We start from the raw sequence: 26,680 nt of genomic DNA, 5'->3' as shown, positions 1-26,680 counted from the left end.
TTGCAAATGGCAAGATCTCATTCCTTTTGATGGCTGCATAATATTCCATTGTATATAGCTTTAGTTTTCTTATCTGTAAAATGGAGACCCAGTATCTGCCTCATATGTTGTGACTATTAAGTGATATAATATATGTGACTTTAAATAATGTTTCACACATATTAAAAGTAGTATGTTGTGGATTTGACAAATATCTGTGGTTGTTACTAGGCTAAGCCAATGGTTTTCAGCCGTGTCAGACCCAGTGCCCCCCTTTTTAACCAATATGTATATTTGTAATACTCTTACTGCTCTTCTGGATTGAAATTCTTAGATAATAAAATCTGTGCCCATAATTTAAAAAGAGTATGATGTGTATGATAAAATGAAGGCATAAAGATTTATCAAAAATATGTGTCAGTACAGAGATAGGCTCCAGCTTGACTCAACTTGCAGACATGATGAGATAGTTATATACCTGTACCAAGAACCATAATGAATTTAGAGTAAGAGCAATAAGAACAGAAACCACTCCATTCAGGCAGTACAGGACAACGAATGGGTGGACACTAGAGTAAAAGTGATGTTAAATAATAACAGACCAGGCTTATTTGTATGTGATAAGAAGAGGGAAATGATCTTAGAGATGGATTTCCAAGTGGAGAGAAGAGAGAACAAAGAAATATGATATTCTTGCAAATGAGTTGGGTCTTATTTCTCAGTGTATTGACAGATTCTTTTCTTGCTGGGAGGGGGTATTGATGAAGTTTTGTGGAAAAGAAATCTCTTGCAATCCCACTACATGCTGAGGCATACTTCCAATCTCTTGAGTACTTACAAAGACCTTAGAGACTATATTCTCTGGTGGGTGCTGGGGAATAGAGAACAGGTTGCAAAGAGAAACACTGGGGGGACAATGTCAGAATAAGTTGGGGAGACCCAAAAAGAATTTCGATACGTAACTTCCACAGCATGAATTTCTTATTGTACTACCAACACAAATAACAAAAATGTACAGTGGTATTCATATTAAAAATTCAAGCATTTTTTTGTAAATGAAATGCCACACTATCCCTGTGTTTCAAGTGTCTTTGCTGATTGATATTTGGGTCTACATCTCTTACGTATTTGTGACCAGTTTTAGTATTTCTGCAGTAACTACGCTTTTGCACCAAAATCCTTTTTTTTTTTTTTTAAAGATTTTATTTATTTATCTGAGAGAGAGAATGGGAGACAGAGAGCATAAGAGGGGGAGGATCAGAGGGAGAAGCAGACTCCCGCCGAGCAGGGAGCCCGACGTGGGACTCGATTCTGGGACTCCAGGATCATGACCCGAGCCGAAGGCAGTTGCTTAACCAACTGAGCCACCCAGGCGCCCACCAAAATCCTTTTTTTAACTAAATCTATAGGTGGAAATGCTAGGTAGCACATTGTATAGGAAGAATAAGCAGGATGAGTAAATTATTCAGTGATACTTAAACAATGTCTTTATGACATTTAAGCCTTACCCTCCAAAATCATCTCCTAAATTACTGGACTTTTTGCTTATCTCTTGAAAAAAATTTGGAGTATTATTTCCTAAAGCGTATATATACTCTGCGACATTTGAAAGATGTGCAGAATGTACCACAGTTCATTGTTGCGTGGGAGCGTTCCACACCTTGAAGGCTTGCTGCTGTCCCTGCTTCCCCTCACATGCCATCCGTGCTCTCCAAACACCGTGACAACTACAGGCTCCCAGCATGTTTAGAAAACTTCCTCTAGGGGGTGGTACCACCCTGTTGAGAATCTCTAGATTTGGCATAGAGCAACAGAGGAGACTTTTGCAGCCAGGCTGAAAAAGATGAGCAAAGCCTGAATGTGCATCTGCTCAGAGTTACAAAGTGAGTGTGGTTTCACGACTCTCACCCAAAACAGAGAGAGAAAGACGAGAGTCGTTGATTGAGCAGATGTTATCGGGTACCCCCGGTGTGCCAGGCACTGTGTGGGCACTGGTGCCGTCGAAACCATCTCCAGTGTTGTCTGCTTTCTCGTTTAAGCACCCATTTGTCAAGAGTGCCAAAGGAGTGTCCATACTGCGTGACTTAATTAACGAGGCCATGGATGTGAAGCTGAAACGCCAGGAAGCCCAGCAGCGGGAGGTGGACCAGGATGACGAGGAGAACTCTGTGAGTGGCAGTCCTTGCCGTGGGCCTCAGGCGTTCATGCGTGTTATGTCGTGATTGCCAGGTCAGGTGACATGAGTGGGGGATAACAGAGCGGCCTGGAGCTGGAGATGCTTCTTGAGTGATTATGGGCGCCGGTCCCGGACACTGTTGAGGGCTTGCTGAGGCTGTCCTTGTTCTTCTCACCGTGCTTCCTAAGACACTTTCTTTTTTTTTTTTTTTTTTAGATTTTATTTATTTATTTGAGAGAGCAAGAATGAGAGAGAGTACATGAGAGGGGGGAGGGTCAGAGGGAGAAGCAGGCTCCTCGCTGAGCAGGGAGCCTGATGCGGGACTCGATCCCGGGACTCCAGGATCATGACCTGAGCCGAAGGCAGTTGCTTAACCAACTGAGCCACCCAGGCGCCCTTCCTAAGACACTTTCAAATTTTACTCTTTGGCCCTTCAAATTAACTTTTTTTCTCAATTTTTTTATTCGGAAAAGTGAATACTCAGGTCTGAGACTTGGTTTTTCATGCCCTTTTGGGGAATCAAGGATCCATACTAAAATGTAGATTTTACACTCACAGACTCCCTCACAAGCCTGAGATTCCAAGGGTGTGCACCTCAGCTCCTTAGATCTATGTTGTAAAACTCTTTTTTAAAAAAATATTTATTTGGGGCGCCTGGGTGGCTCATTCATTAAGCATCTGCCTTCGGCTCAGGTCATGATCTTGGGGTCCTGGGATCAAGCCCCGCATTGGGCTCCCTGCTCCATGGGAAGCCTGCTTCACCCTCTCCCACTCCCCCTGCTTGTGTTCCCTCTCTCGCTGTGTCTCTCTCTGTCAGATAAATAAATAAAATCTTTAAAAAATATATATTTATTTAAGTAATCTCTACACCCAACGTGGGGCTCAAACTCAGGACCCCAAGATCAAGAGTCACGGGCTCCTCTGACTGAGCCAGTCAGGTGCCCCTCTGTTGTAAAACTCTTATGAAGGAGAGAGGAAGGGGAGAGGGAGAGGGTCCTCCCGGGTTAGATACACTACTCTTGCCCAGCTGACTTTCTGATCTTCTTTGGTTAAGTAAGGGTGCTCTCAGTTCTAAGGGGTGTGGGCCTAGCGTCAAATCCAGAAATGCTTGCACCGAGATGAATAATAGTAATTCTAAAGACTCAAACCTTTCGATCCAGTCAGGCCCGATTTGAGGTTTTGTCCTCTCACAGGAGGAGGATGAGATGGACTCCGGCACGATGGTTCGAGCAGCAGGTGATGAGATGGGCACCGTCCGGGTAGCCAGCACCGTGAGTGATGGAGCCAGCACTATGATCGAGCACGGGGACACATTGCCGTCACAGCTGGGCACCATGGTGATCAACGCAGAGGACGAGGAAGAGGAAGGGACCATGAAAAGTAAGGCTCTGCTTAAATATACTCCCTCCTCTGACAACGCCTACACATTCCAGAGAAAACAGGCTCTTATGGTCTACACGGGCTCAGGCTGGAGTCATTTTCTGGTTGCGCAGGGGACTGGGGATGCGGGAGGGGAGAGCTGGCCTGAGGTGGCAGAGGCAAGAAAGCGTCAGCACTGAGGAAGGACCTTCTTTTGAACCAGAACGGCCACCTCTCATCGAATGTTGTCATTTTCTCCTCCTTCTATTTGATCCATGGATGCAAGCACGTGTATTGTTTTGATGCATAATTCAGAGTGTGATGGGATTCTGAGCTATTTACTGTAGATATCTTAAGTCTATTTTCTGTTTTCTGAAAGCCAGTAGTCAGGATGACTGTACAGCTTTGAAAGTCCTATCAAGTCCCTTCTAGTTGAATCCTCCTCATCCTTTTTGGCCTGTGGCCGTGGCCTTACACTGGGGCTCGGCTCCCATCTCAGGCAGCTGTCCTCTCCTCTGATCTTCTGTTGTTTCCCTTCCCTACTCTGCATCACAGACCAACTCACAGAGGAAAGGAATTTGGGATACAAATGGTAATAATTGAGTTCTGGATGCACATTTTAGCCTGAGCTTTGCATAGGCTTAAGTCTTCATGATCTTTTCATTATCTTAACCACCCCCCCTTTTTAAAGTTCAAAGGTCCTTCCTTTATTTATTTATCTTTTTAAAAGATTTTATTTATTTATTTGACAGAGAGATACACAGTGAGAGAGGGAACACAGGCAGGGAGAGTGGAAGAGGGAGAAGCAGGCTCCCCGTGGAGCAGGGAGTCCGGCGCGGGGCTCGATCCCAGGACCCTGGGATCATAACCTGAGCCGAAGGCAGATGCTTAACGACTGAGCCACCCAGGCGCCCCTAAAGGTCCTTCCTTTAAAACCAGGGAGCAGCAAACTATGGTTCACGGGCCGAATCCGGCCCGCCACCTGGTTTTGGCAATAAAGTTTTATCGGAACATAGCCATGTCCATTCATTTGCACATTGTCTGTGACTGCTTTTGTGCCACAGTGGCAGAGTGAGCAGTTGTGACAGAGACCGTATGGCCCCCAAGGCCTGAAATGTTTGTTCTCTGGTTCTTTACAGACAGAAAAGTTCTCTAACCCCTGCTCTAGACCCTCTGCTTTGTGATGAATTCATTCCATGAATTTTTCTTCAGTGCTGTATCCCAGGGGATACGCCAGGCGCGGAAGAAACAGTCCTTGCCGCAAAGCAGCCCACGGTCTTGTGTGGCGGACAGACCATTAATTACACTTCAGTGTATGAAACAAGTTCTAAAATAGGGTTAATCTAGAGGCTTGCTAAAGCAGAGTGGAAGAGTATTCAGTCCGGATTGGGGATTACTGAAGAATTCCTGGAGAACCCAAAGGCAGGAGAGTTGGCAGTGAGTAGGGCGGGTAGAGGTGCTTCAGCAGAGGGAGCGGCATACCCAGAGTCCCAGCGACAAGGGAAGGGGAGATCAGTGCGGGGGGCCTGCAGCCGGTTTCTCATGACTGGAGCAAGCAGGTCTGGCTGCGGGCCCCAGGCAGCCCCCCCTGCTTTTCACCTTTCACGTCTGTGTATTTATAATCAACCCTTTGTTTATGAAGAGAAAAGGTTTTTTTTTTCTCTTTGGGGGCCAAGGCTCATCATCTGTGTTTGGATTCTGGTCAGGATACAGGTGGTGGAAGAGTATTAGTACTGTTGATGGATGTGTAAATTGGTATAACTTTTCTGGAATGCACTATGCATCAAGAGTTTAAAAGGTTCAGATCTTTGACCCGGTACATTCCACTTCTAGGAATCAGGTCCAAGAAAATAATCGAAGATCGAGACAAATTATATTCCAGAATTTTTCCAAACATGTTACTTATAATTGTAAAAAAAAAATAAATCTGGATTAACTTAAATGTTTAGTAGCAGATGGTTGGTCTAATAAATTATGATACATCCATAAGAGGGACTATTATACCATGTAAAAGTATTAAAAATCCTGTTTTGGGGGAATACTTAGTGAGTTAGGGAAATATTTATGATGTGTTGTTAAGTGACAAAAGAAGGAAGCAAAATTACAGCGTGACTCTGGTTTTAAAAAGAAGATAAATTAACATACGTTAATGTGTACATAGAAAAAAGACTGAAAAAAAACCCAAAAAGGCTGGAGGTAAATAAATCAGTTATTAAAAGTAGTTATTAGTAGGGTTATATATATTTTATTTTATTTTTTAAAGATTTTATTTATTAACTTCACAGAGAGGGTGCAAGTATGAGGGGGGCCCTAAAAATGGATATTTATAAAAGTTTACAAAAACATTGTCACCCTGCTAGTCCCTTTAAATTCTTATCTCATTCGTTGTTCTTAGGTATGTTTCATCCCCTACACTCCAGATCGGAGCACCCTAGGGTGTTATGTAAATTATCAAGTGAATGCTATGTACTAAATTTAGTTTTGTTTTTTTAATTTTTAAGTAGCCAGTGTGATTTGTTAGGAAGGTTTGTTTTGCAGTAAGGAGAGGTGCTAACCTCTGTCTTTTCATTGACTCTGAGTGCTTTATCTTCTACTAGTTTTAAGGGCTTTAATCATAGGATCATAATCACTGCGTAGTGTAACGAGGCCAGCCCATTAACATCTGTTGTGCATGCTCATGTTATGGAAAATCTGCCCTTTTTTTATTTAAAGAATTAATTTTGTTCCAAATGTAATTTTCCAAATGTATTTAAAGTGCTAATTAATTCAGTGGGTTGTTTGTTCAGTTTCTGAGCTTGGATAGTTTAGCGTGTCTAATGAGAAACATGCATCTTTTATTATAGTCATGATGAAAAACTGTTTAAAAACCTCAGCAATCACAGCTGAGTGACATTAAATAAACTCAGTTCACCAATCATCTGCTAGAGGTCTGGTAATTCAGTTTTTGGGCCACAGGTTTGACAGATTTGCCACGTATTTTGAGATCTTTACCACTTACTGTTTTAGATGTTATTTAAATTTTTCATCATGGGAAATTAAAACGTACATAACTGCACAGAATAATATCATGAGTGACCTCAGGACCTGTCACCCAGTTTCAAACCTGATTAACTCACTGCCCATCATATTTCAGCCTCCCCCAAAGAAAATAAACTCAATTAATTTAAAGCAAATCTCAGACATCATACCATTTCTTCAGAATTAGTTTTTTTGTTTGTTTTTTTTTTTTTTAAAGATTTTATTTATTTATTTGACAGGGAGAAACAGCAAGAGAGGGAACACAGCAAGGGGAGTGGGAGAGGGAGAAGCAGGCTTCTCGCCAAGCAGGGAGCCCAATGCGGGGCTCGATCCCAGAACCCTGGGATCATGACCTGAGCCAAAGGCAGACGCTTAACGACTGAGCCACCCAGGCACCCCGTTTCTTCAGAATTAGTTTTAAACATTTAAAAGAGACTATTTGACCAAGCCTGGCTGAGATGCTAGTTCTCTGTGTTGTCTTGGAGAAGTCACTTTCCTTGTACGAGACTCCATGCCTTAATCAGTAAAATTAAAGAATTATTAAATTTAATTTAATTTAATAAATTACGTACTTTCCTTTTCCCTTACAGCTCAAATAGTTCACACGTCTATAAAGATTGTATAACTCATGACTAATAGAGAACTGAAGTTTCTAGAAGTTGAAATTTGTGAAAATAAATAGGCTTTCATCTAGTGTCTTCTTTGACCTTCTGTGAAATGTTTAATCCTCGAAAATTAAAATTATAACTGTTACCCTCAATAAGCTCAACAAAAAAGACCCATCCCTATAGTTGTTTGCATTAGTTTCAGAGAACCTAATTTTAAAGAAACTGTAATAAGAATATTGACTCACATACATAATTTGTGTAGGACATCTGGGTCAGAAACTTTTCTGAAATTTTTGATATGCTTTTTTATGATTGACTATATTTTACAGATCTTTTTAAAAGTTTATTCCTTGTCTTTGAAAAGTTATATATTTCATTTGCTCCTTTACTGTATTAAAAATTATTATTCCAACAGTATTATAGCAATATGAATGCACTGTTAAAAAAGGAAGGAGTTTACCCTCTCACTCCAATAAAGAATGCCTGTTTTTGACCATGTGCCTGTACGGCTCCTATACAGTAATAATTTGCCTAGATATTCTGTTTTCTGATTATTTTCCACTTGATAAGTGTATGCATTTTCCATGTTGCTGCAAAGTCCATTTTTATATTTGTCACACTTAACAGTGTTTTGTTTTTTTTTCCATATATTTACTTTTTATTGAATTTGTTAATGTTACAGAGTTCTTGCACTGCCAAACCATGCCTGAGAATTCAAAGAAAGAAATGGTGCAATGGACAGCCTCACCCACCCATCATACAGTATATTAAAACTTGATTCATGTGCATTTTTATAATTTCACAATCTTTTAAGAAGTTATAACAAGAGTTGGAATTTTAAATCTCCTGCAGATCTTCAGATTTCTAGTATAGTATGCCATTAAATAAAAGTTCCACATATTCATCTCAGTTCATTCCTCAGTAACATAACCCCCAAAGCAATTTTGCTGGAAAAAAAATGCATACTTTTCAGGGGAAATATGTGGCTCAAGGTCCAAGAGATTATTTGTTAAGATTTTTGGTTCCCAAATGAAGTCTTCAGTTTAACCAAGAATCCCTCGTTTCTTGCTTAATCATCCAACCTCTCCTTGGCTGGCTCAGCTGCTCACCCCAATACACCAGAAGGCAGGCACCCTGCCTGCCACCTCAAACAACGCCAACATCCTGGCCCAGATGTGGTGGGCAGGTCCTGTCAGGAGATACTGTGACCTCCCAGGAGCCGATTCCTGCACTGACACTTTCATCAAGACTGAACTCCTGTAGGAGATATGCCCCTACACCAGGATAGTTTTACTCGCTTACTTGCTTCTCTTGCCAGTAGCAAGTCTGCAATTCCTGCATTTGGCAAAGGGATTTATAAGAGAGAAACCCAGACTCTGCATCAAGTTGGTCACTTACCACTTTGAAATATATCTGTTGAACCAAAGGTACAAAACTAGTACATTACCAGACTATCTCATTAGATGGACTTTTCAATAATCCTGGGTAGCTTCCTGAAGTCCCTTTTTTTTTTAAAGATTTTATTTATTTATTTGAGAGAGAGAGAATGAGAGACAGAGAGCATGAGAGGGAGGAGGGTCAGAGAGAGAAGCAGACTCCCCGCTGAGCAGGGAGCCCGACATGGGACTCGATCCCAGGACTCCAGGATCATGACCCGAGCCGAAGGCAGTCGCTTAACCAACTGAGCCACCCAGGCGCCCCCTGAAGTCCCTTTAAGGACCAAAAATTACTGGATAGTTTAAGCTGTAATTATTAAAAACAGAAGTGCTATATCACCTGTCTTCGCCCCTGACTCTTCAAATGAACATAAAGACATACCAGGAGGTTTAACAGTGTTTTTTAATCATTTATCTGTTGCTAGACATTTTGGTTGTTCCTAATTTTTCACTAGTATAAATAACTCTGCAGGGAACAGCTTACATATAAATGTTGCTTCTTTTTAGTATTTCTTAGGAAAAGTTTTCAAAAGTATTTGAATAGTTTCACATGTATTTGTCATATTGTGCTTGTCCTCTGAAGTTTGTACCACTTTACATTCCACGAGGGTAACAGCAGCTGTCAGAGCCCTTGATTTCTTCCTTTATACCCATTTCTCCTTTTTATTTCCCATGTTTTGAATCTCTGTGCCACTTTCTAGGTGTTTTCTCTGTATTTATCTTCTAACTCTATCATTCCTTTTTTAGCCATATCAAATCAATGATTTGACCCAGACACTGAGTTTCTTTTTTTTTAAGATTTTATTTATTTATTTATTTAAGAGAGAGAGAGAAGGAAAGATAGAGAGTACAAGCCGAGAGAAGAGGGAGAAGCAGGCTCCCGGCTGAGCAAGGAACCCAATGTGGGGCTCCATCCCAGGACCCTGGGATCATGACCTGAGCTGAAGGCACATGCTTAACGACCAAGCCACCCAGGTGCCCCAGACACTGAATTTATTTCTGTGGATACATTTTTTGCTTCCTAGTTGTTTTGTTTTTTTTTTAAGATTTTATTTATTGTTTGCGAGAGAGAGTGAGCGAGCGCACATGCAAGCATGAGCAGAGGAGAGGCAGAGGGAGAAGCAGACTCCCCACTGAACAGTCAGTTAAGCTGAAGGCAGATGCTTAGCTGACTGAGCCACCCAGGTGCCCTGCTTCCTGGAAGTTTTAATTAGTTATTTTTAAATCCAGTTTTTCTTCTTCTGTAATGTTCTAATATTGTCTTACACATGTTATTCCTTTATCTCTTTGAATATTATAAATGTCTTTATTTTAAGGTATTTTTAAAAATTAATTTTTTTGAGAGAGTGAGAGCGTGTGTATGCACACCTGAGCAGGGTGGTGGGGCAGAGGGAGACTCCCAAGCAGGCTCCATGCTCAGCTCAGGGCAGATCCTGATGTGGGGCTCGATTCCACAACCTCGAGATCATGACCCAAGCCGAAACCAAGAGTCAGACACTTAACCGACTGAGCTGCCCAGGTGCCAGTAAGGTATTTTTTAGATCAATCTATTATCTTGAGTTTCTTGGGTCTAATTTCTGCTGTTTATTATGTCTGCTATCTCATGCTATTAGATTCTTCTTACACTTTGTTTGTTTGTAGGCTTATCTTCAGTGGGAAGTATCTTCTTTGGAGGTCTCTTATGTTCCTTGAGTTGCATAGGTATCCCTGTGGGGCTCTAAGGGCTATTTCATTCCAGTGGACTCTTAGATTATTTCTCATTTCTGTAGTGTGCTTGTGGAACAGCCAAGGGAATTACATTTCTAGAAGTTGACTCTCTCCACCCCTCACAGGGGCAGAAGCCATTCCTAAGTCATGTCCTTGAGCTTGTGGGTAGAGTTTGTCCTGGCTTCTATCTTTCTGCTGGGAATTGAGTTCTAGCTTCCTTTTTATAGACGTGTCTCGGCTCCCGTCTTTATCCTGGTTCCTGTTGCCACATCAGGCTTAAAACTAGTCTCTATGGTTTGGTTTTCCCAGTGGGCCATTCACTTCAGTGCTATGGGTTCCTTTGTTGCTTTTGCCATTTGCAGAGTTTCCTGTTCTAGTTTTGAGCACTACAATTTTTCTGTTTTGTTAAGCTTTGAACTTTTGTGTGTTTAGAGCAGGAGAGGGGCCTCTAGTGCTTCCTCTCATTCAATCATCTCGAGCTGTCTGTAGTGATGATATGCCTATTCTTTCTCTACCGGGGAAGACTCAATAGAGAGATTGTTATTTGCTCATGGTCACATGGCTGGTAAGTGCCAGTGCTGGTAATCTGAAGTCCAGAGTCTATGCTCCTTTCATTCTACTGAACTTCCAGTGTGTTTTGGAAGCCCACCCTTACATTAATGGGCATTAGATCTAATATAGAACTCATCAAAATTCATGATTCAGATGGGTGTTGGCTTCTGAGGAGATTCCAGAGATATCTTTTTCTTTTTTCTAGAACCAGTTGTATATTATATATAAATTATTTGTTTATTCTCAGGATAGGCATTATAACTGTTAATAGTAATAATTAATGATTAGGCCCTTAATATATATCAGGCATTGTGCTTAATCCTTTGCAAGCATTTCACATATTAACCATTACTACCATGCTGTGTGGTAAATATAGCCACCTCCCATTTTATAGCAGCAGAAACAAAATTGCAAAGAGATTAAGTAACTTGCTGGTGATCACATAATGAGTAATAGAAGAGCTGAGGCTTGAAGCCAGATATGTTTGATTTCAAAGCTTATTATGTTATACTCCACTTCGGCAGAGCCTCTTTATTAAGTGGTCGAGGCTCGTGTTACAGATCATACGTTGGTGAGCCTCAGCGCACAGGAATGTACCTCTCCTTGCTGGTTGTCTGAATAACTAGCCGCTCTAGAAGTTTCCTCAGGAGTTCCAGAAGTGAAGGACAGATGGCTCTCCAAGGGGGCCTAACTCTGATGACAGGCTTAATGGTGTGTTCTGTCTGAGGGCGTATGTTTTGGTTGTGTGTATCTGAATCTACAGTGAAGAATCCAGTTGCAGCTGGAGGGAGGGGATCCGAGTGGGGTGAGATCCGGCTGTCTTACAAGAGACTTAAGGAACATCTGTAAGAACCATGGAAAACCATGGCCTTGTACTACTTTGAAAACCTATGTCTGGATAAAATATCAGTTTGCGGATTTTGGAAGATTTCTTCTATTTGTGTACGTAAGTGTGTTTTTTTGATAAGGGCTTTAGAAGCACTTTGCCCCGAAGATCTGAAGTGACAGGAGAGGTTCTAGGTTAGTGTTAGGATTGTTGTGCTTTCTCTGGACCAGCAGAGGGAGCTGTGTAACAGAGCATGGTTAGAATTGTGTCTACCTCCCACCCCCACCCCCAACCTGCATTCACAAATCCCCTTTCTGTTCTAGGCTTTATTCTCCATCAAGACTATCATTTATTTATTTTAAAATCTATTTTAGGCAAGCGCAGCAACACTAGGACAGTGTCTTTATTTTATTTAGGTAGGAAATTGGATACCTCATACTTGGCGAAGTCCAAGTAAGACTGAAGTCTGCCAAAATGTCTGAAAATAGTTTAAACTTTTCCTCTCTCTTCCCGGATTTCTTGGTAGACCTTCCCCAGAACTGACGCTTTTTTTCTGCAGCACGGTACCGTGGATGTAGTTTTGCAACCATCATCAGCTAAAATGGCTAAACAAGGAATTAAATAAAGTTTTAAAATGAAACTTAAAATTCTGGTGCAGAGCTCACTTGGGGAATGTTACTTATGTATCAAAGTAAATATTAATAATGGCAGCTTATAGTTTTGTTGCCTCTAATTTTCACCTAATTTGTTTCTACATTGACTACACAGAAGTCAATCTTACTTCTTTCTTTTGATCCTTAATATATTTTTCTTTCTTATCAAGACCTCCAGTACAGTGTTGAATAGTAGAGGTGGTGGTGGGCATTCTTATTTAGAAGGCTTGAGTCCGTGGCATCAATCCTTCCATCTTCTAGGGACGCCCAGGTGGCTCAGTTGGTAAGCATCTGTCTTTGGCTCAGGTCATGATCCCAGGGTCCTGGGATCAAGTACCACATCGGGCTCCCTGCTCAGTGGGGAGCTTGCTTCTCCCTCTGCCTCTCTGCCCCTCCCCCTGCTTGTGCAGGTGCGCACTCACGCGCTCTCTCTGTCAAAATAAATAAATAAAATCTTAAAAATTCTTTCCATCTTCCAGTGGTCCAAGTTCTGACTTAAGCCTTTCAAATTAGACTCTGTGAAAGGGAGTGAGTGATTTCTATTTAAAACATGCACACCATTAAGAAATTTCCAATTTTTATTTTAGAGCAATGGCCACATTAATCTCTTGGAAATAGAATTTTAAAGCGAGTGGCATACTTACGTTAGGACAACTCAGGAGCACAGTTTGGGTAAATTCCTGGGATAGTATTATGCGGTGAAAATGCGGCATATTTGTAGTTTGCCAGAAATTCCTAAGTCTCATGAAGGCCTCTGTTGTTGCCATAAGTTTCCTCATGTCCAAACCAAAGCCCAGGCTCTTGTTGAAATGATTTTATTTCAACACCATCCATCAGGTACTAATTTTGGAGCTGCAGAAGATGGAAATTCTTGACTCAAAGCCTATTTTCTTGACACCTGTAGTTGTTTGGAGGGGATTGTTAAAGCATTGCCTCCCTTGTGTGTTCCCTATCTTATTCTCCCTGACTCCGGTGATAGCATTTTGCAAGGATGGTATATAGGACATCAAGTACTGCAGGTATTTTAGCACTTCTTTTACCACAGTAGCCTTACTGTCCAGTTTCTGATCCGCTCAGGATGTTTAAAACTATTGTCGGAGAATATTAAGTGTCCGTGTGTGTCTTTGCCACTCATAGCAGTGTCTGAGAGTTTCGCATGCATTGGTATAGTTACACATATCAAAGCTAAAGCTGAAAACGTTTTGTTTTGTTAGAAATGTATCTCTTAGTAAGGGTAGGAGAGAGAAAAAGGGATCGTGGAAAGAACATTAATTTTTGGAGTCAATCCTGGCTTTGAAACTTGCTCAGCATCTTATAATAAACTTCGTTCCACCTTGGCAAGTTACTTCCTTTTCTTGAAGCCTCAGTTTGCTAGTCTGAAAAAATGGGGCATAAAAGTTCCCACTTTGTAGTGCTGTTAAGATGATAAGAGATAATATGTGTAAAATACTGAGCCTGTAAATGCTTAAAAGTGGTAAGTAACATAAGTTCATGAGTCTTTTAATGAACCACAGTGGCTTTTTAATTGGACCTAAACATTCCTTCAACCAAGGCTGCTTTTCTCATCCTAATTCCTTTTCTCCTGCTAGGTATTTTTTTTATGTTTTCATTCTTAGTATTAATGGTGTTTTGTAAGTGCCACTGCTTTGCCTTTGCAACTGGCATGAAAATGGTCGAGCTGGGACGGCTGGGGGGGCTCCGTTGGTTAAGCATCTGCCTTTGGCTTGGGGCATGATCATGGAGTCCTGGGATCGAGTCCTGCATTGGGCTTCTTGCTCAGCGGGGAGCCTGCTTCTCCCTCTGCCTGCCGCCCCCCTCCGTTTGTGCGTACCCTCTCTCTCTCTTAGACAAATAAATAAATAAAATCTTTAAAAAAATAAAAGAAAAAGAAAATGGTCAAACTAAAGGAAGGTTACCTGTCAGTTTCAGTAATGTTTTAAAAATGTGCTACGATGAGAGAGAGTGGCTCTGTGTGTGTGTGTGTTTCACATTCCTTGGCAATAAGATATAGGTGTTTTGAGAATCTGTTAAATAGCTCAGCATACAAGATGACAGATTTTAAAGAAGGCTAGGCTTTGGATCCACCTGAGCCTTCCTTTGTTAAGTTTCAAACTGTTATCTTAATACTGTGGCATTTATTACTGACTGGATTTTTTTCTCTCCCCGAAAGATAATCGCTGTGGTTCACTGTGCATTTATCAGAAGCTTTCTGCTTGGTGGGATTTACAGTAGAAGAGCAGGCTCTTGGTCCTTAGACTTTTCTCACAATTGCACACATAATTCAAGGTCATCCTGCTAGAGTGGAGACTAAATCCTAATTGTTTGTGCAGTTTTTCTAATTGTGTCCAGATGTTGGGCTCAATTTTATCTTTGGAAACCATTAACATTCTTGATTCTTTTGGGATGAGCCAAAAAGCACAGACACGTGGTGCCTGAAAATTCATTTGGAAACACCCTGCCGGACCACATATTAGGATATGAAAGTACCAGATCTCAGTGTGACTTGGGTGAAGGGCTCAAGGCCTATATTTTTGGGAAGATAAGGCGCTCCGTTTTAGGTAAATTGGTAAAAGGAGAGCCAAGAACAGCTTGGGGGAAATGTATTTTCCAAGAGAGAGCGGTACCATGAAAATAATGAAGAACAAGGGAAAATGAGTCCTAAAAGATAACGCTTTGGCTCTTTTGCTTAAAGAGGCAGATAAATCAGTTGTGACTGGTTAGAGGAATATATTTCTCTGGCGCTCTAAGCTGTTCTGACCTGCCTATTCTTTTCAGCAAAGGAATGGAGATGCATTTTGATCAACTTAAAATGGCTCTATATAGAAAAAGTAGATGATTCTCTTAAGTGTTTATGCTGTAAAAAATACCAGTTTGGAGGGGTGCCTAGGTGGCTCAGTCATTAAGCATCTGCCTTCGGCTCAGGTCATGATCCCAGGGTCCTGGGATCGAGCGCCGCATCGGGCTCCCTGCTCTGCGGGAAGCCTGCTTCTCCCTCTCCCACTCCCCCTGCTTGTGTTCCCTCTCTCGCTGTGTCTCTCTGTCAAATAAATAAAATTAATTAATTAATTAATTTTAAAAAATCAAGTTGGAATCAGTATTTGTTAACAATAAGTATCTAATGCCAAGCAAAAAGTATTTATTAGGTAGTCACTTGTGTCATTACTGTGTAGTGTACAAAAACCAAATGAGGCATTTGCTGCTGACCAGGAATTTATAGGTTTAAAGGGGAAGATGACATTTGTCATTATCATCATCTAGTATTTATGGAGAACCTGCTGTACCATAACTGTTCATTGTAATTTCTTATATGTCTGGGACATTACCGTGGATGCTTCAGATAGTAGTATTTGATGATGACATAACTTAGTTGGGAATATAGGACCTCTGTATATGAAGGTAGTATAATACTAGGCCAAATGCTGGGTAAGTGGTACAGACAAATATTAAAGGTTTTGTGAGAAGGAAAGCAAGGACTTAGATGTGCAGAAAGGCTGGGGGAGGCTATTTTAGCAGGTGCAAAGTCAGACACGTAAACATATATATTGAATATTCAGTTCGGCTGAAGTGGGTTTTGACCGGATATTGCAGGACCTTGAATGCCACACTAAGTTTGAACTTGATTCTGTTGGTCATAGGGTAATATAAAGACATTTTGATCAGAAAGGTGATAGAACAAGGTGGTTTTTTAGGACAGCCAGTGGGATGATGTGGAGTTTGAAAAGGCAGGAAAAGGGAAGACCAGTTCGGAAGTGTTTGCAATAACCGAGGTATGGATCATTTTCACTTGTCAGCCTTCTGTATCTTTTTGGATGTGCTACCTCGATTGCTCTACTTAGTAACCCTTTGAAATTTGGATTTAGATCTTTGAATAGATACGTGGCAGCTCACCAGAGTTAAAGAAGTAAGTACCACCACCCAGAGGTCACGTCAGTTTACATAGAGACAGTTGCCAAAATTGGTTAACTGGAAGAGTTATTCTAGTTGGCCTCAGGGAATCCTATAACTTATGATTCCCAGCAGTTCTTAGAGGCTTCAAAGAACATTCAAAGGAATATTTATGACCAGACATAGAAACTTGGATAGAAACTTGTGTAATGAAATGAATTACAATGTGGAAAGCACTTAGGTGCCCAGCAACAAAAACAAAAACAAAAACCACACAAGAAACAAAGTCTAATAAAGGTTAGATTAAAAATCAGAACAAACAACCCTCTGATAAGGCATATTGTTCCAAGACAGAAGAAAACATTTGAGGGATTCGTCAAGTTTTTTCTTGCAAATATTCGTATATGAAACAGAAGAAAATACAGTCTCTGTCTATTCTTTAAGGTAGAAAAGAGTTCTTATTGTGGAAATTAAGGACAGAGTAGTGACCATTATGGTTTACTTAGTGACAGTCTTATAAAAATGAACGTAAACATGAAAGGGCATAAAGTTGAACATCCAGCAGGTGGTCACTCTGAAGGAAAAGATGGGCTTCAGTTTTTGGTCAAGCTCTTTCCCAGTTACGACTACCCTGGCATTATGTCATAGATCATATGAATCCAGAAACCAAAGTAGATTGTAGAGGAAAGTGGTCCTTCTTTTTTTAAAATTGAGTTATTGATCTGTAACTCACATACCATGTAATTGACTCATTTAAAGTATACAATTCAATGGATTTTAGTATGTTTACAGAGTTGTGCAACAGTCACCACAATCTAATTTTTAATTGAGATATAATTCACAAAAAAAGAGAGCTACGATTCACCTATCAAAATTCACCATTTTAACGTAATACAATTCTGTGGGGTTTTAGTGTATTAACAAGGTTGTGCAGCCATAGCCTCTGTTGAATTCCAGACATTTTCTTCACACCCCCCAAAAACCCATAGTCCTGTTAGCAGTCACTTCTTGTTACCCCCCTGCCCCTCTCCCCAGGCGACCATTCGTCTGCTTTCTGTCGGTATGGAATTTGCCCCTTCTGGAATCATACCAAATGTGGCCTTTGTGTTTGGCTTCTTGCACTTAATGTTTTCAAGGTTTATCCATATTGTGGCATCTGTCAGTACTTTATTCCTTTTTTGGCTGAATAATTCCATTGTATGGATAGTACCCTGTTTTGTTGGCACTAATTTTAGAGAATTCTGGTTGCCACCAGAAGAAACTCCATATCCATTAGCAGTGACTTGCCATCCCGCTCACTCACCCCACAGGCCTAGGAGACTTCTAATCTACTTTCTGTCTCTACAGATTTGCCTGTTCTGAACATTTCATGTAGAGTCAGTCATAGGATATGTGGTTTTTCGTGACTGGCTCTTTTCACTTAGCATAATACTTTTAGGGTTCATCTGTGTTGTAGCACGTGTGAGTACTTCATTCCTTTTCCCATTGTGGAATAATATTCCATTGTGTGGCTATACCATATTTTATTTATCCATTCTTCAGCTGATGGACATTGGGTTGTTGGTCCTTCTGTTTTTATTTATTTATTTATTTATTAAAGATTTTATTGATTTATTTGACAGAGAGAGACACAGCGAGAGAGGGAACACAAGCAGGGGGAGTGGGAGAGGGAGAAGCAGGCTTCCCGCCGAGCAGGGAGCCCGATGCGGGGCTCGATCCCAGGACCCTGGGATCATGACCCGAGCCGAAGGCAGACGCTTAATGACTCAGCCACCCAGGCGCCCCGGTCCTTCTGTTTTTATATAGCATTTTTCAAAGAAAAGTGAGTATGGGATACAGTTGCTCATGACTTCACCCCCGGTCTGTGAGCTTAGACAGATTTCCATTGAGTTTGCCGTATGCTGCTTGCAAAGAAAAATGGGTCAGTCATAGTACAGGAATTCATGCATTTCCTGTGTCAGATAAAAGAACCAGAGCAAGAGATGGCTGTTTGGGAAGTTTGACTTTTCTGCTCAGTCCATTCTCCCTATGGCTTCAGGTTTCTGACATTATCATTCAGCTGAACGTCTTCATTTCCTGGGATACATCTGAAAAAATACCCTAGCTCTCACTGAAACAAAAAGCCCACCAGCCAGCTGAAGCCCTGGGGACAGCATTGCCTTTAATCAACTTGGACTGATTCTCTTATGCTTTTCAGTACTGACAGGCTGTTGTCCAGCACACTTGATCATCTAGCTCAGGAGTGCTAAAAGAAAAGTTCAAAGATAAGATTTCTGGGAAAATTCCATTCCCCCACTCTTTCTACACTCAACTTAGTGGCAGGTTCTGACATGTCAAGAGTTTTCATTTTAGGGGCGTCTGGGTGGCTCAGTCGTTAAGCGGCTGCCTTCGGCTCAGGTCATGATCCCAGAGTCCTGGGATCGAGCCCCGCATCGGGCTCCCTGCTCGGCAGGAAGCCTGCTTCTCCCTCTCCCGCTCCCCTGCTTGTGTTCCTGCTCTCACTGTCTCTGTCTCTGTCAAATAAATAAATAAAATCTTAAAAAAAAAAAGTTTTCATTTTGATTTCAGAAAATTTGCAGTATGAGGTGTAGCTCCCGAGACTTAGAATCTGATGATCAGGGTTCACATCCTGTCCTTGTTGGTAACTGGCTACATAATCTTAGGCAGATTTCTCATCTGTTAGGTGGAAATAATAACACCTCTAAAGGTTTGAGGATTAAGTGAAATGCTACATCGCCTAGTACTTGGGTGCCTAATAAGTGCGGGTCCTCCTCCCTCCCTCCTTCATTTACATGGTGTTCATGAAGTTTGGATGGGAACATCATGCGAAAGTACCTAGTAAAAAGTCTGAAACTTAGAAGGTATTCAGTAAACCTTAGTTGAATTTGAACCTGCGTTCTCAAAGAATAGAACTCTTTTTGTAGATACAAAGTTGTGTGTGGGGTTGGGGGGGAGAGATACCATCTCAGTTTCTGCTGTATAACAAACCACTTCAAACCTAGTGGTCTTGCCGTGCAGCATTGGTGCCAGAGTGATGAATACAGCTGCCTTCCCAAGCTTGGGGCCAGCTGCCGGATGGCGGCGGGGGCTGGCTGACGCATGAAGACCTCAACTAAGAGAGTTTGTTGACTAGGGCCTCACGCCCCATGGTATTTTGCCATCCAGCAGGCTCACTCAGATTTATTCACATGGTAGTAGGATGGGCAAGCACTTCTCAAGTCCCTGCGTGTAAGGCTTTTGCTATTGTTTCAGTGAACAAAGTCAGTCACATGGCCAGGCCCAGAGTCCTTTGTGGGAGGGCACTAATAATGGGCGAGGTTACCAAGGATACTGGGCAGAAACTGTCATGGCCATTTTTTGCAGACATTCTATCTGAGATGTTACTTATTACAGTAATGCATATATGGTTATTGAGAATTATCAGTCTATAAAACCAGAGTGAGAACAGGTGCTATAACTTAATTACAGAGTTATTAAGAAAATGTTGGTCACAACAGGAGCACTGACTGCTCCATATGAACTTAATCCAAGAAGCACTCTTAACACATAAAGAAAGAATATTGTGATGTAGGCAGTTAATTTCTGGAATCACTAAATACAGGAATCACAAATACACCTATTTTTTTTTTTTGAATGCATGCTGATTCCTGCCAGTTGAGTTGGCTTCCCCTACCAGTTGATTCATTCATGTCTTCAGCTTTAGTTATATAAAACATTTTTATAACCAGCATCTCCAGGTGATATCTTTATTACAATTTGGGCCAAGAAAAATTCGGTCACCTCTTCCATCTGTTCTAAGAAAGACTTCTCTGCTCCTGCCTTCCCTCCAAAATAATCCCACTAACAACAACAACAAAACTCAGAGTCAGAGACAGTCTTGTCACAAGTATCTTGTTAAGTCCTAACTGTTTTGTGCTTTGGTCTGGTCTTTGGTTTATGCCCACACACATCTCAGTTGTGCCATATTTTATTTATTTATTAAAGGTTTTATTTATTTATTCGAAAGCGATATGGAGCACGTATGAGCAAGGGGAGGAGCAGAGGGAGAGGGACAAGCAGACTCTGTGCTGAGCACGGAAGCCCAACATGGAGCTCGACATGGGGCTTGAACCCAGGACCCTGAGATCATGACCTGAGCTGAAACAAAGAGTCAGACGCTCAACTGACTGAGCCACCCAGGCGCCCCTGTGGCATATTTTAGATTAGAGGTCATCAAGTGTCACGATCCCTATGGAGATAAGAACTGTTTTTCAGTGCTTATTGGTAACTCAGCATAAACTACTGCCAATTCATAGAATTACGAAATTTTCAGAGCTGCAAAGGGACATAGGAAGTAATGGTCCAGTGGCCTCTTTTTGTAGCTCAGAACCTATGGTTTTCCCAGGACCTTATAGTCAGACCAAAATTAGATCTTTGAACCCCAGGATAGGGATTTTTTTAGTGCTGTCTCCAAAGTCAACTTTAGCTTTTTTGTAATCTGATACATGTGAGCATTTAATCATTTGACTATAATTACATTTTGTATACATGTGTGAATTTTACTTCCAGCTCATGTCTGAATGTGCGATTAGATCAAAACTCTCTTATTACAAAATTCTGTCTAGTTTTTGGAGCTTTGGTCTTTAATAAGTATCAGGTATAATCAAGTCCCTGGTATTAATATCAAAAGATGAAAGCAAAGATGTTTTAGATAGTTTCTTACTTCTGGCCCTTAGCTGTTGAAAGAGACAAATAATGGTGATTTACCTTCAAAAATATTAGAAAGTTTCAACTGACCTGGGAAGGGCTGTCGTCATCAAATAAGAGAAAAAACTCAAATATAAAGAAAGCAAGTGTTTCATTTTCTCATCTAAACAGTGATAGAAATTAGACAAATGATTATACTCTTGTTTAACAAACATTCCTTTGATTTTTATGATACGGTTTAGAATTAAGCCACAGAAAGGTTATATTTAATGTTTCATCCCTGGTTTAGAGACTTGGATTTCCAAGATCCACCTATATTGCAACTGAAGGAACAAATGAAGCATCATAGAAATATAGAGTACCAATTATACAATTTTTATTGTTGGATATGATGCTTTAAGAAAATAAAGTCTTTGTGGTTTTTGTAACAATTCCACAGAACATATTTTAAATTACCTGTTATTTTATCCAGAGTTGCCATTTTTATTGATGCACTCGTTTCAGTCATTTCTCTGCATATTTAAAGATGAATGGGTAAACAAGTATGAAATGACAGAAGTAATGAGAGGTTGGTGTGTGGTATATGCAGCTTACTCTCAAACATTGTGTATTTTCTAAGAAAGGAGATAATCTGTGTGTATTTCTCAAAGAGGATATTCTCCTTTGTTCCAATAATACAGTTGGCAAGTGGTATAATCTCTTGACAATACCCTTCTCTCCCATACCCCTTCACTGTTTGATTGTTACTCTGAGCTCATAGGTTCTTTTTATTCAGTGAGATCTTTTTGGTGCTGAAAGTGTCCCAAAATTTACCAGTGGGAGCCCCTACGGTGGCTCCTATTTCCTGTTCATATGTACCCATTAGTTTTTGAGAAATTCCTTGCTTTTTATGGCACAACAGATGTTCCAGGCCCACTTGGTACTTTTCCTGCCCTAGACGTGGAGTCATCTATTTTCCTTAAGAAGCCTTAGTTCCTTTGAGTGGGAGATGGTATTTGCAAACCAAGATCTGAGTACCAGCTGTGCTCATTGATAATGGGGTGGTATTGCTTTAAGGCTCTTTAATGAAAGATGCTTGGAATTTTTTTTTAAAATTATGAGCTCATGTTCATACCTCCAGTTCAAATAAAACACACCCAGATTCTTCGTACCTTCCCTGTTTCATACTTTGATGTTCAGCTATTGCCACATCCCCTTTGTAGAGCTTGTACTGCTTTGCCCACCGATTCGGCAACGGGTGAGTGTGCCTGTGTCCCCACGGCCTTACCAACAGGTAGCGTGTTGTCCAGCTTTTGCATTTTTGCCCTTTTGAAATGTAAGAAATCACATCTCTAAATAGTTTTGATTTGAGTTTCTCTTACTGTGTGTGAACCTAAGCATTTTTTTTTTCATGTTTAAGGACTAATTGGATATCTTTGTGTGTATACAGTTGAACAACATGGGTTTGAACTCTGTGGGTCCACTTATATGCAGATTTTTTCGGTAAATACAGTATAGTACTATAAATGTATTTTCTTTTCCTTAGGACTTTCTTTTTCCTTTCTCTAGCTTCCTTTATTATAAGTATACAGTAGGGACGCCTGGGTGGCTCAGTCATTAAGCGTCTGCCTTCGGCTCAGGTCATGATCCCAGGGTCCTGGGATCGAGCCCCGCGTCGGGCTCCCTGCTCAGCAGGAAGCCAGCTTCTCCCTCTCCCGCTCCCCCTGCTTATGTTCCCTCTCTCGCTGTGTCTCTGTCAAATAAGTAAATAAAATCTTTAAAAAAAAATAAGAATACAGTATATAATACTTCCAACATACAAAATGTATGTTCGACTGTGTATGTTATCAGTAAGGCTTCAGTCAACAGTAGGCTACTAATAGTTAAGTTTTGAGTCAGAAATTTTATGTGATTTTCAACTGCATGGGGGTCGGTGCCTTTGTTCAAGGGTCAACTATACTATCCTTTCAAGTCTTTAGCCCATTTTTCTACCTTTCTTGGGTCATCTTTTGGTAGATTTAGGAATATTGTGTGTGTGTGCATGTGTGTGTGTGTGTGTGTAGGAGCTTATCTGCCTAAAACCAAGAACTCTCGAGATATTTTAAAGAATTTTCTTTAAAAAAATTTAAGGTACTTGTTGCAGATATTTTCATCCAGTTCACCATTTGCCTTTTGTCTTGGCTTATATGTGTGCTTACTAATTTTTAAAAATGTATGGTGTTTTTTTCACACAAAAGGCTTTTATTTATCCATTTGTCATTGCATCTGGGTTTCTGTCATAGTCAGAAACCACACACAGGTTTCAAGTGCATCCACACAAGTTTTCTTGTAGTATTTATGGTTCCTGTTCTTATAGTCAGAGCTCCTACCCATGTGGAGTTTTCCTGGTTTAAGGTGTGAGGTGTGATCGGATCCAGTTCAGTCTTTTTCTAAGTAACTAGCTGTTTGGAAAGCCACGTGGGCTCTCTGTTTTGTTTCAGGACTTTCTGTTCCGTTCAGCCGGTTGGCCCGTCTAGCGGGAGATTCCTACGAAAGAGCACGGTCTGCTGTCTGCGGCGGCAGTTGGTACCATTGCCAGGATTGTGTGCTTCCAGGAGGCTCGCTAAACACTCTCGCTGTATGTGTAGGACTGTGTGTAGGCTTGCTGCAGGGTTGGTTGCGGGCCCAGAGGAGGGGACTGAACAAAAGGACTGGTCAGCAAACCCAAAACACCTCCACTTGGACAAGTTTTATTTTGGTGTGGTTCCTTCAGAACTAGATATGAAATAATACCTTAAACTTAACTTAAAATTAAATAAAATAAGCATGAAAAGCACTTAATATTGCACCTAGAACAAACAAAACAACACACATTCAGCATATAATCATTGACTGGTCTTAGTAAGCACTGTTTGTCATCACTAATAAGTGGGAAGGCAACAGTGAAGTAGGCTTTTGGCAGCATCTAGAAGTGGACAAATCTGGGATTGGCTGCCCTTGAACTTGGCAGTGGTTAAAGTGAGATGACAAACGTCTGAGAGGCAGTCAGGGTGCTGGCTTGAAGCTGGACCAGGCAGACATCAGGAGATAAGAATGCTGGAACAAGGATGTCTGCAGGATGGAACAAGGATGCTGGTCTTTATCTCCTAGACCCCTCCCCATCCACTTCTTAGGGCTCTGCACCTGCTGGTCTCTTTTCCTGGTTACTGGGGAAAAGGGCAGTATAAACCCACATGTTCATGGAAAGCCCTGGAAAAAACTTCCATACTTCTCAGTATCAGAATACTAATCAGAAGCAGAACTTCTGTGAAGTAGGTACATTCAGCTAGCTAGGGTGTTAAGGCATGCCAGGTAAAATTATTCTTTTCACCACCAGTTCCCAAAAAGTAACTGCTGTATTCTGCTCCATTTGCCAACTGCTGCTAATAACTGCTAATTCTTTCCTCAGGGATTTTTGGGGCCCAACCTAAGCACCCCCTACAGTCTTCCCTGACCACCCTAGCTTGCAGGATCTCCTCTCAAGAGTGAGATCTTGAGATCTACTATGAGAGACAAATCCTGTTAACATTTTGGTATATTTTCCTCCACTCTTTTTTTTCTCCTATGTATATGATTTTACAGAGTTGAGATCATACTCTCTCTAATATTGTATCCTATCTTCAACTCTTAGCTTCATTGTAAGCCATTTGTAAATAGGGTTTTAAAAGTTACATAATATTTCCTGGAGTGGATGGAGTATGATTTGCTTATATTTGCGTTTTCATGCATATTTTTCTTATTAGTCCGATTGGATCATGAGAATATCAAAGGGAAGTCACTCTACTGTATTATCCCCCTTCCCTACTCCATTAGCTATAGAAAATGTTGTATACATAGATGATAAGTCAATATCTTTGCTCGCTTCTCTGTTTTCAGTCTAAATATCATGGGAACTTTTTGCTATAGGAGACCCACAAAGTACTATTTGCAGCTTACTCAGAGTTGTTACCTCACCCAAATCTCTCCACCCAGAAAAAGGGGGCTCTGGGGAAATATTTGCATGTATTTTAGGGGGCCCATAAATCCTCTGAAATTCTACGAGAAGCATTTGGAGTGAGCATTTGTGCATTTTCCTGTGGTTTTCACTAGATTCTTGTAGGAGCCCTTATTTAACAAAAAGCCACTGACACAGAGGCTGAAGCCCTTCTGGAGATAGATGTATTTATTAAACTTCTCTGAAATCGAAGATACCATTTTTCACCTTTTATTGTTCTTGGCTTTCAGGAAGGGAAGAAACCATGCAGCCTGCCAAACCATCTTTCCTTGAATACTTTGAACAAAAAGAAAAGGAAAATCAGATCAACAGCTTCGGCCAGAGTGTACCTGGTCCCCTGAGGAGCTCCTCAGATTGGAAAGTGCCTCAGGATGGAGACTATGAGTTTGTAAGTAGTGCTGGAAGTAGACGGTTTTGTCTGCTGGGGAGGGTTACTTGCCATAGCACACACCCACTTCTGGCACTTCACCGAAAGTGCCAGAGCATTTTCCTAGGCAGTGCAAGCCCCTGGCCATGCTGGCAGCAGCCCCCGGGCTGAGGGCCTCGTGAGTTTGAGATGACGCTTTGACTGACATTTGAGCAGTTCTGGGGCTCCTGATTAGTGGCATCTTCTTTGCTTTAAAAATCCTTTATTCACTTGCCATTTTTCTTTTTGTCGAGCTTGGAATTGTTAATGGTAAAAGAAATACTCATCGAGGGGCGCCTGGGTGGCTCAGTCGTTAAGCATCTGCCTTCGGCTCGGGTCATGATCCTGGGGTCCTGGGATCGAGCCCCGCATCAGGCTCCCTGCTCCGCGGGGAGCCTGCTTCTCCCTCTCCCGCATCCCCTGCTTGTGTTCCCTCTCTTGCTGTGTCTCTGTCAAATAAATAAATAGAATCTTTAAAAAAAATAAATAAATAAATAAAAGCCGTTTAGACCAGAATTTAGCAAGGTAGAATCATGGAAGGTAGGTTAGAACACAGATTACTCAGTGCTGACCTCAGAGACTCTGATGCAGTGAGTCTGGGGTGGGGCCTGAGAGTCTGCATTTCTACCAAGTTTCCAGGTGATGCTGACACTGCTGGCCTGGGGATGACACTTTAAGAAACTGTCTGAGGCTATTATTTCAAATGCTTGATTTGGGGTTCATGTAAGAGCTATCTAGCAAGAATACCATGACACTAAAAATCCTTTTCAGGAGCTCCTGGGTGGCTCAGGTGTCTGCCTTCAGGTCATGATCCCAGGGTCCTGAGATCGAGGCCCACAAGGAGTCTGCTTCTCCCACTCCCTCTGCCCCTCCCCACACCCTGCTTGTGCATGTGCGTGTGCTCTCTCTCTTCCTGTCTCAAATAAATAAATTAAAAAAAAATCATTTTCATTTGATCTTCGGTATTTTTTGTAATAGCAGCTCATACACACCCCAGCTAAACTTTCTTTCATTGCTTAGTTTGCAATTCTCTTAAAAGAGAAATCATAAATTAATTCTGTTGAAATTTTGACAGTAAAAATAGAATAAAATTTTATATGGCAGGATGGGGTTGGTTCAGGCCCAATGTGGACATATACATATCCAGAGGATTTACAGCAAGAATCCCAGTGCTGAATGCCACTAAGTGCCAGACAGGTTGGTTAATGCAAATGAATGAAGTTGGCCAGACACGGAGAAGACCTGGACCTAAGGAGGGCAGCTGCTGCTCAGCTCCAGAGTACTGTCTTCCAACCACGTAGGTTTATTATGGCTGGCTCTTCTACGTTTTCAAAATAAGTCAGAGAGCCAACATTTCTTTTAAAAGTTCTCAAGTTTTAAATACAGGCAGCTACTGAA

The 26,680-nt window shown here is 41.2% G+C and overlaps 1 protein-coding gene across 1 annotated transcript in view; it reads left to right on the top strand.

Annotated features, from left to right (window-relative positions):
- The window catches only part of STK4 (serine/threonine kinase 4), an 82,928-nt gene that overhangs the window by 19,163 nt on the left and 37,085 nt on the right, over positions 1-26,680 (top strand). Inside the window, exons 5-7 of the mRNA XM_081832268.1 lie at positions 1,828-2,147; positions 3,349-3,535; positions 25,107-25,264. Of these exons, the coding sequence (XP_081688394.1) occupies positions 1,828-2,147; positions 3,349-3,535; positions 25,107-25,264 (665 nt within the window). The remainder of the gene's footprint in view (positions 1-1,827; positions 2,148-3,348; positions 3,536-25,106; positions 25,265-26,680) is intronic.

Source organism: Leptonychotes weddellii, chromosome 10 (assembly GCF_054177405.1).
Source record: "Leptonychotes weddellii isolate Sample4059 chromosome 10, ASM5417740v2, whole genome shotgun sequence".
Classification (NCBI taxonomy): domain Eukaryota; kingdom Metazoa; phylum Chordata; class Mammalia; order Carnivora; family Phocidae; genus Leptonychotes; species Leptonychotes weddellii.
This window is presented reverse-complemented; position numbering and strand designations above follow the sequence as displayed.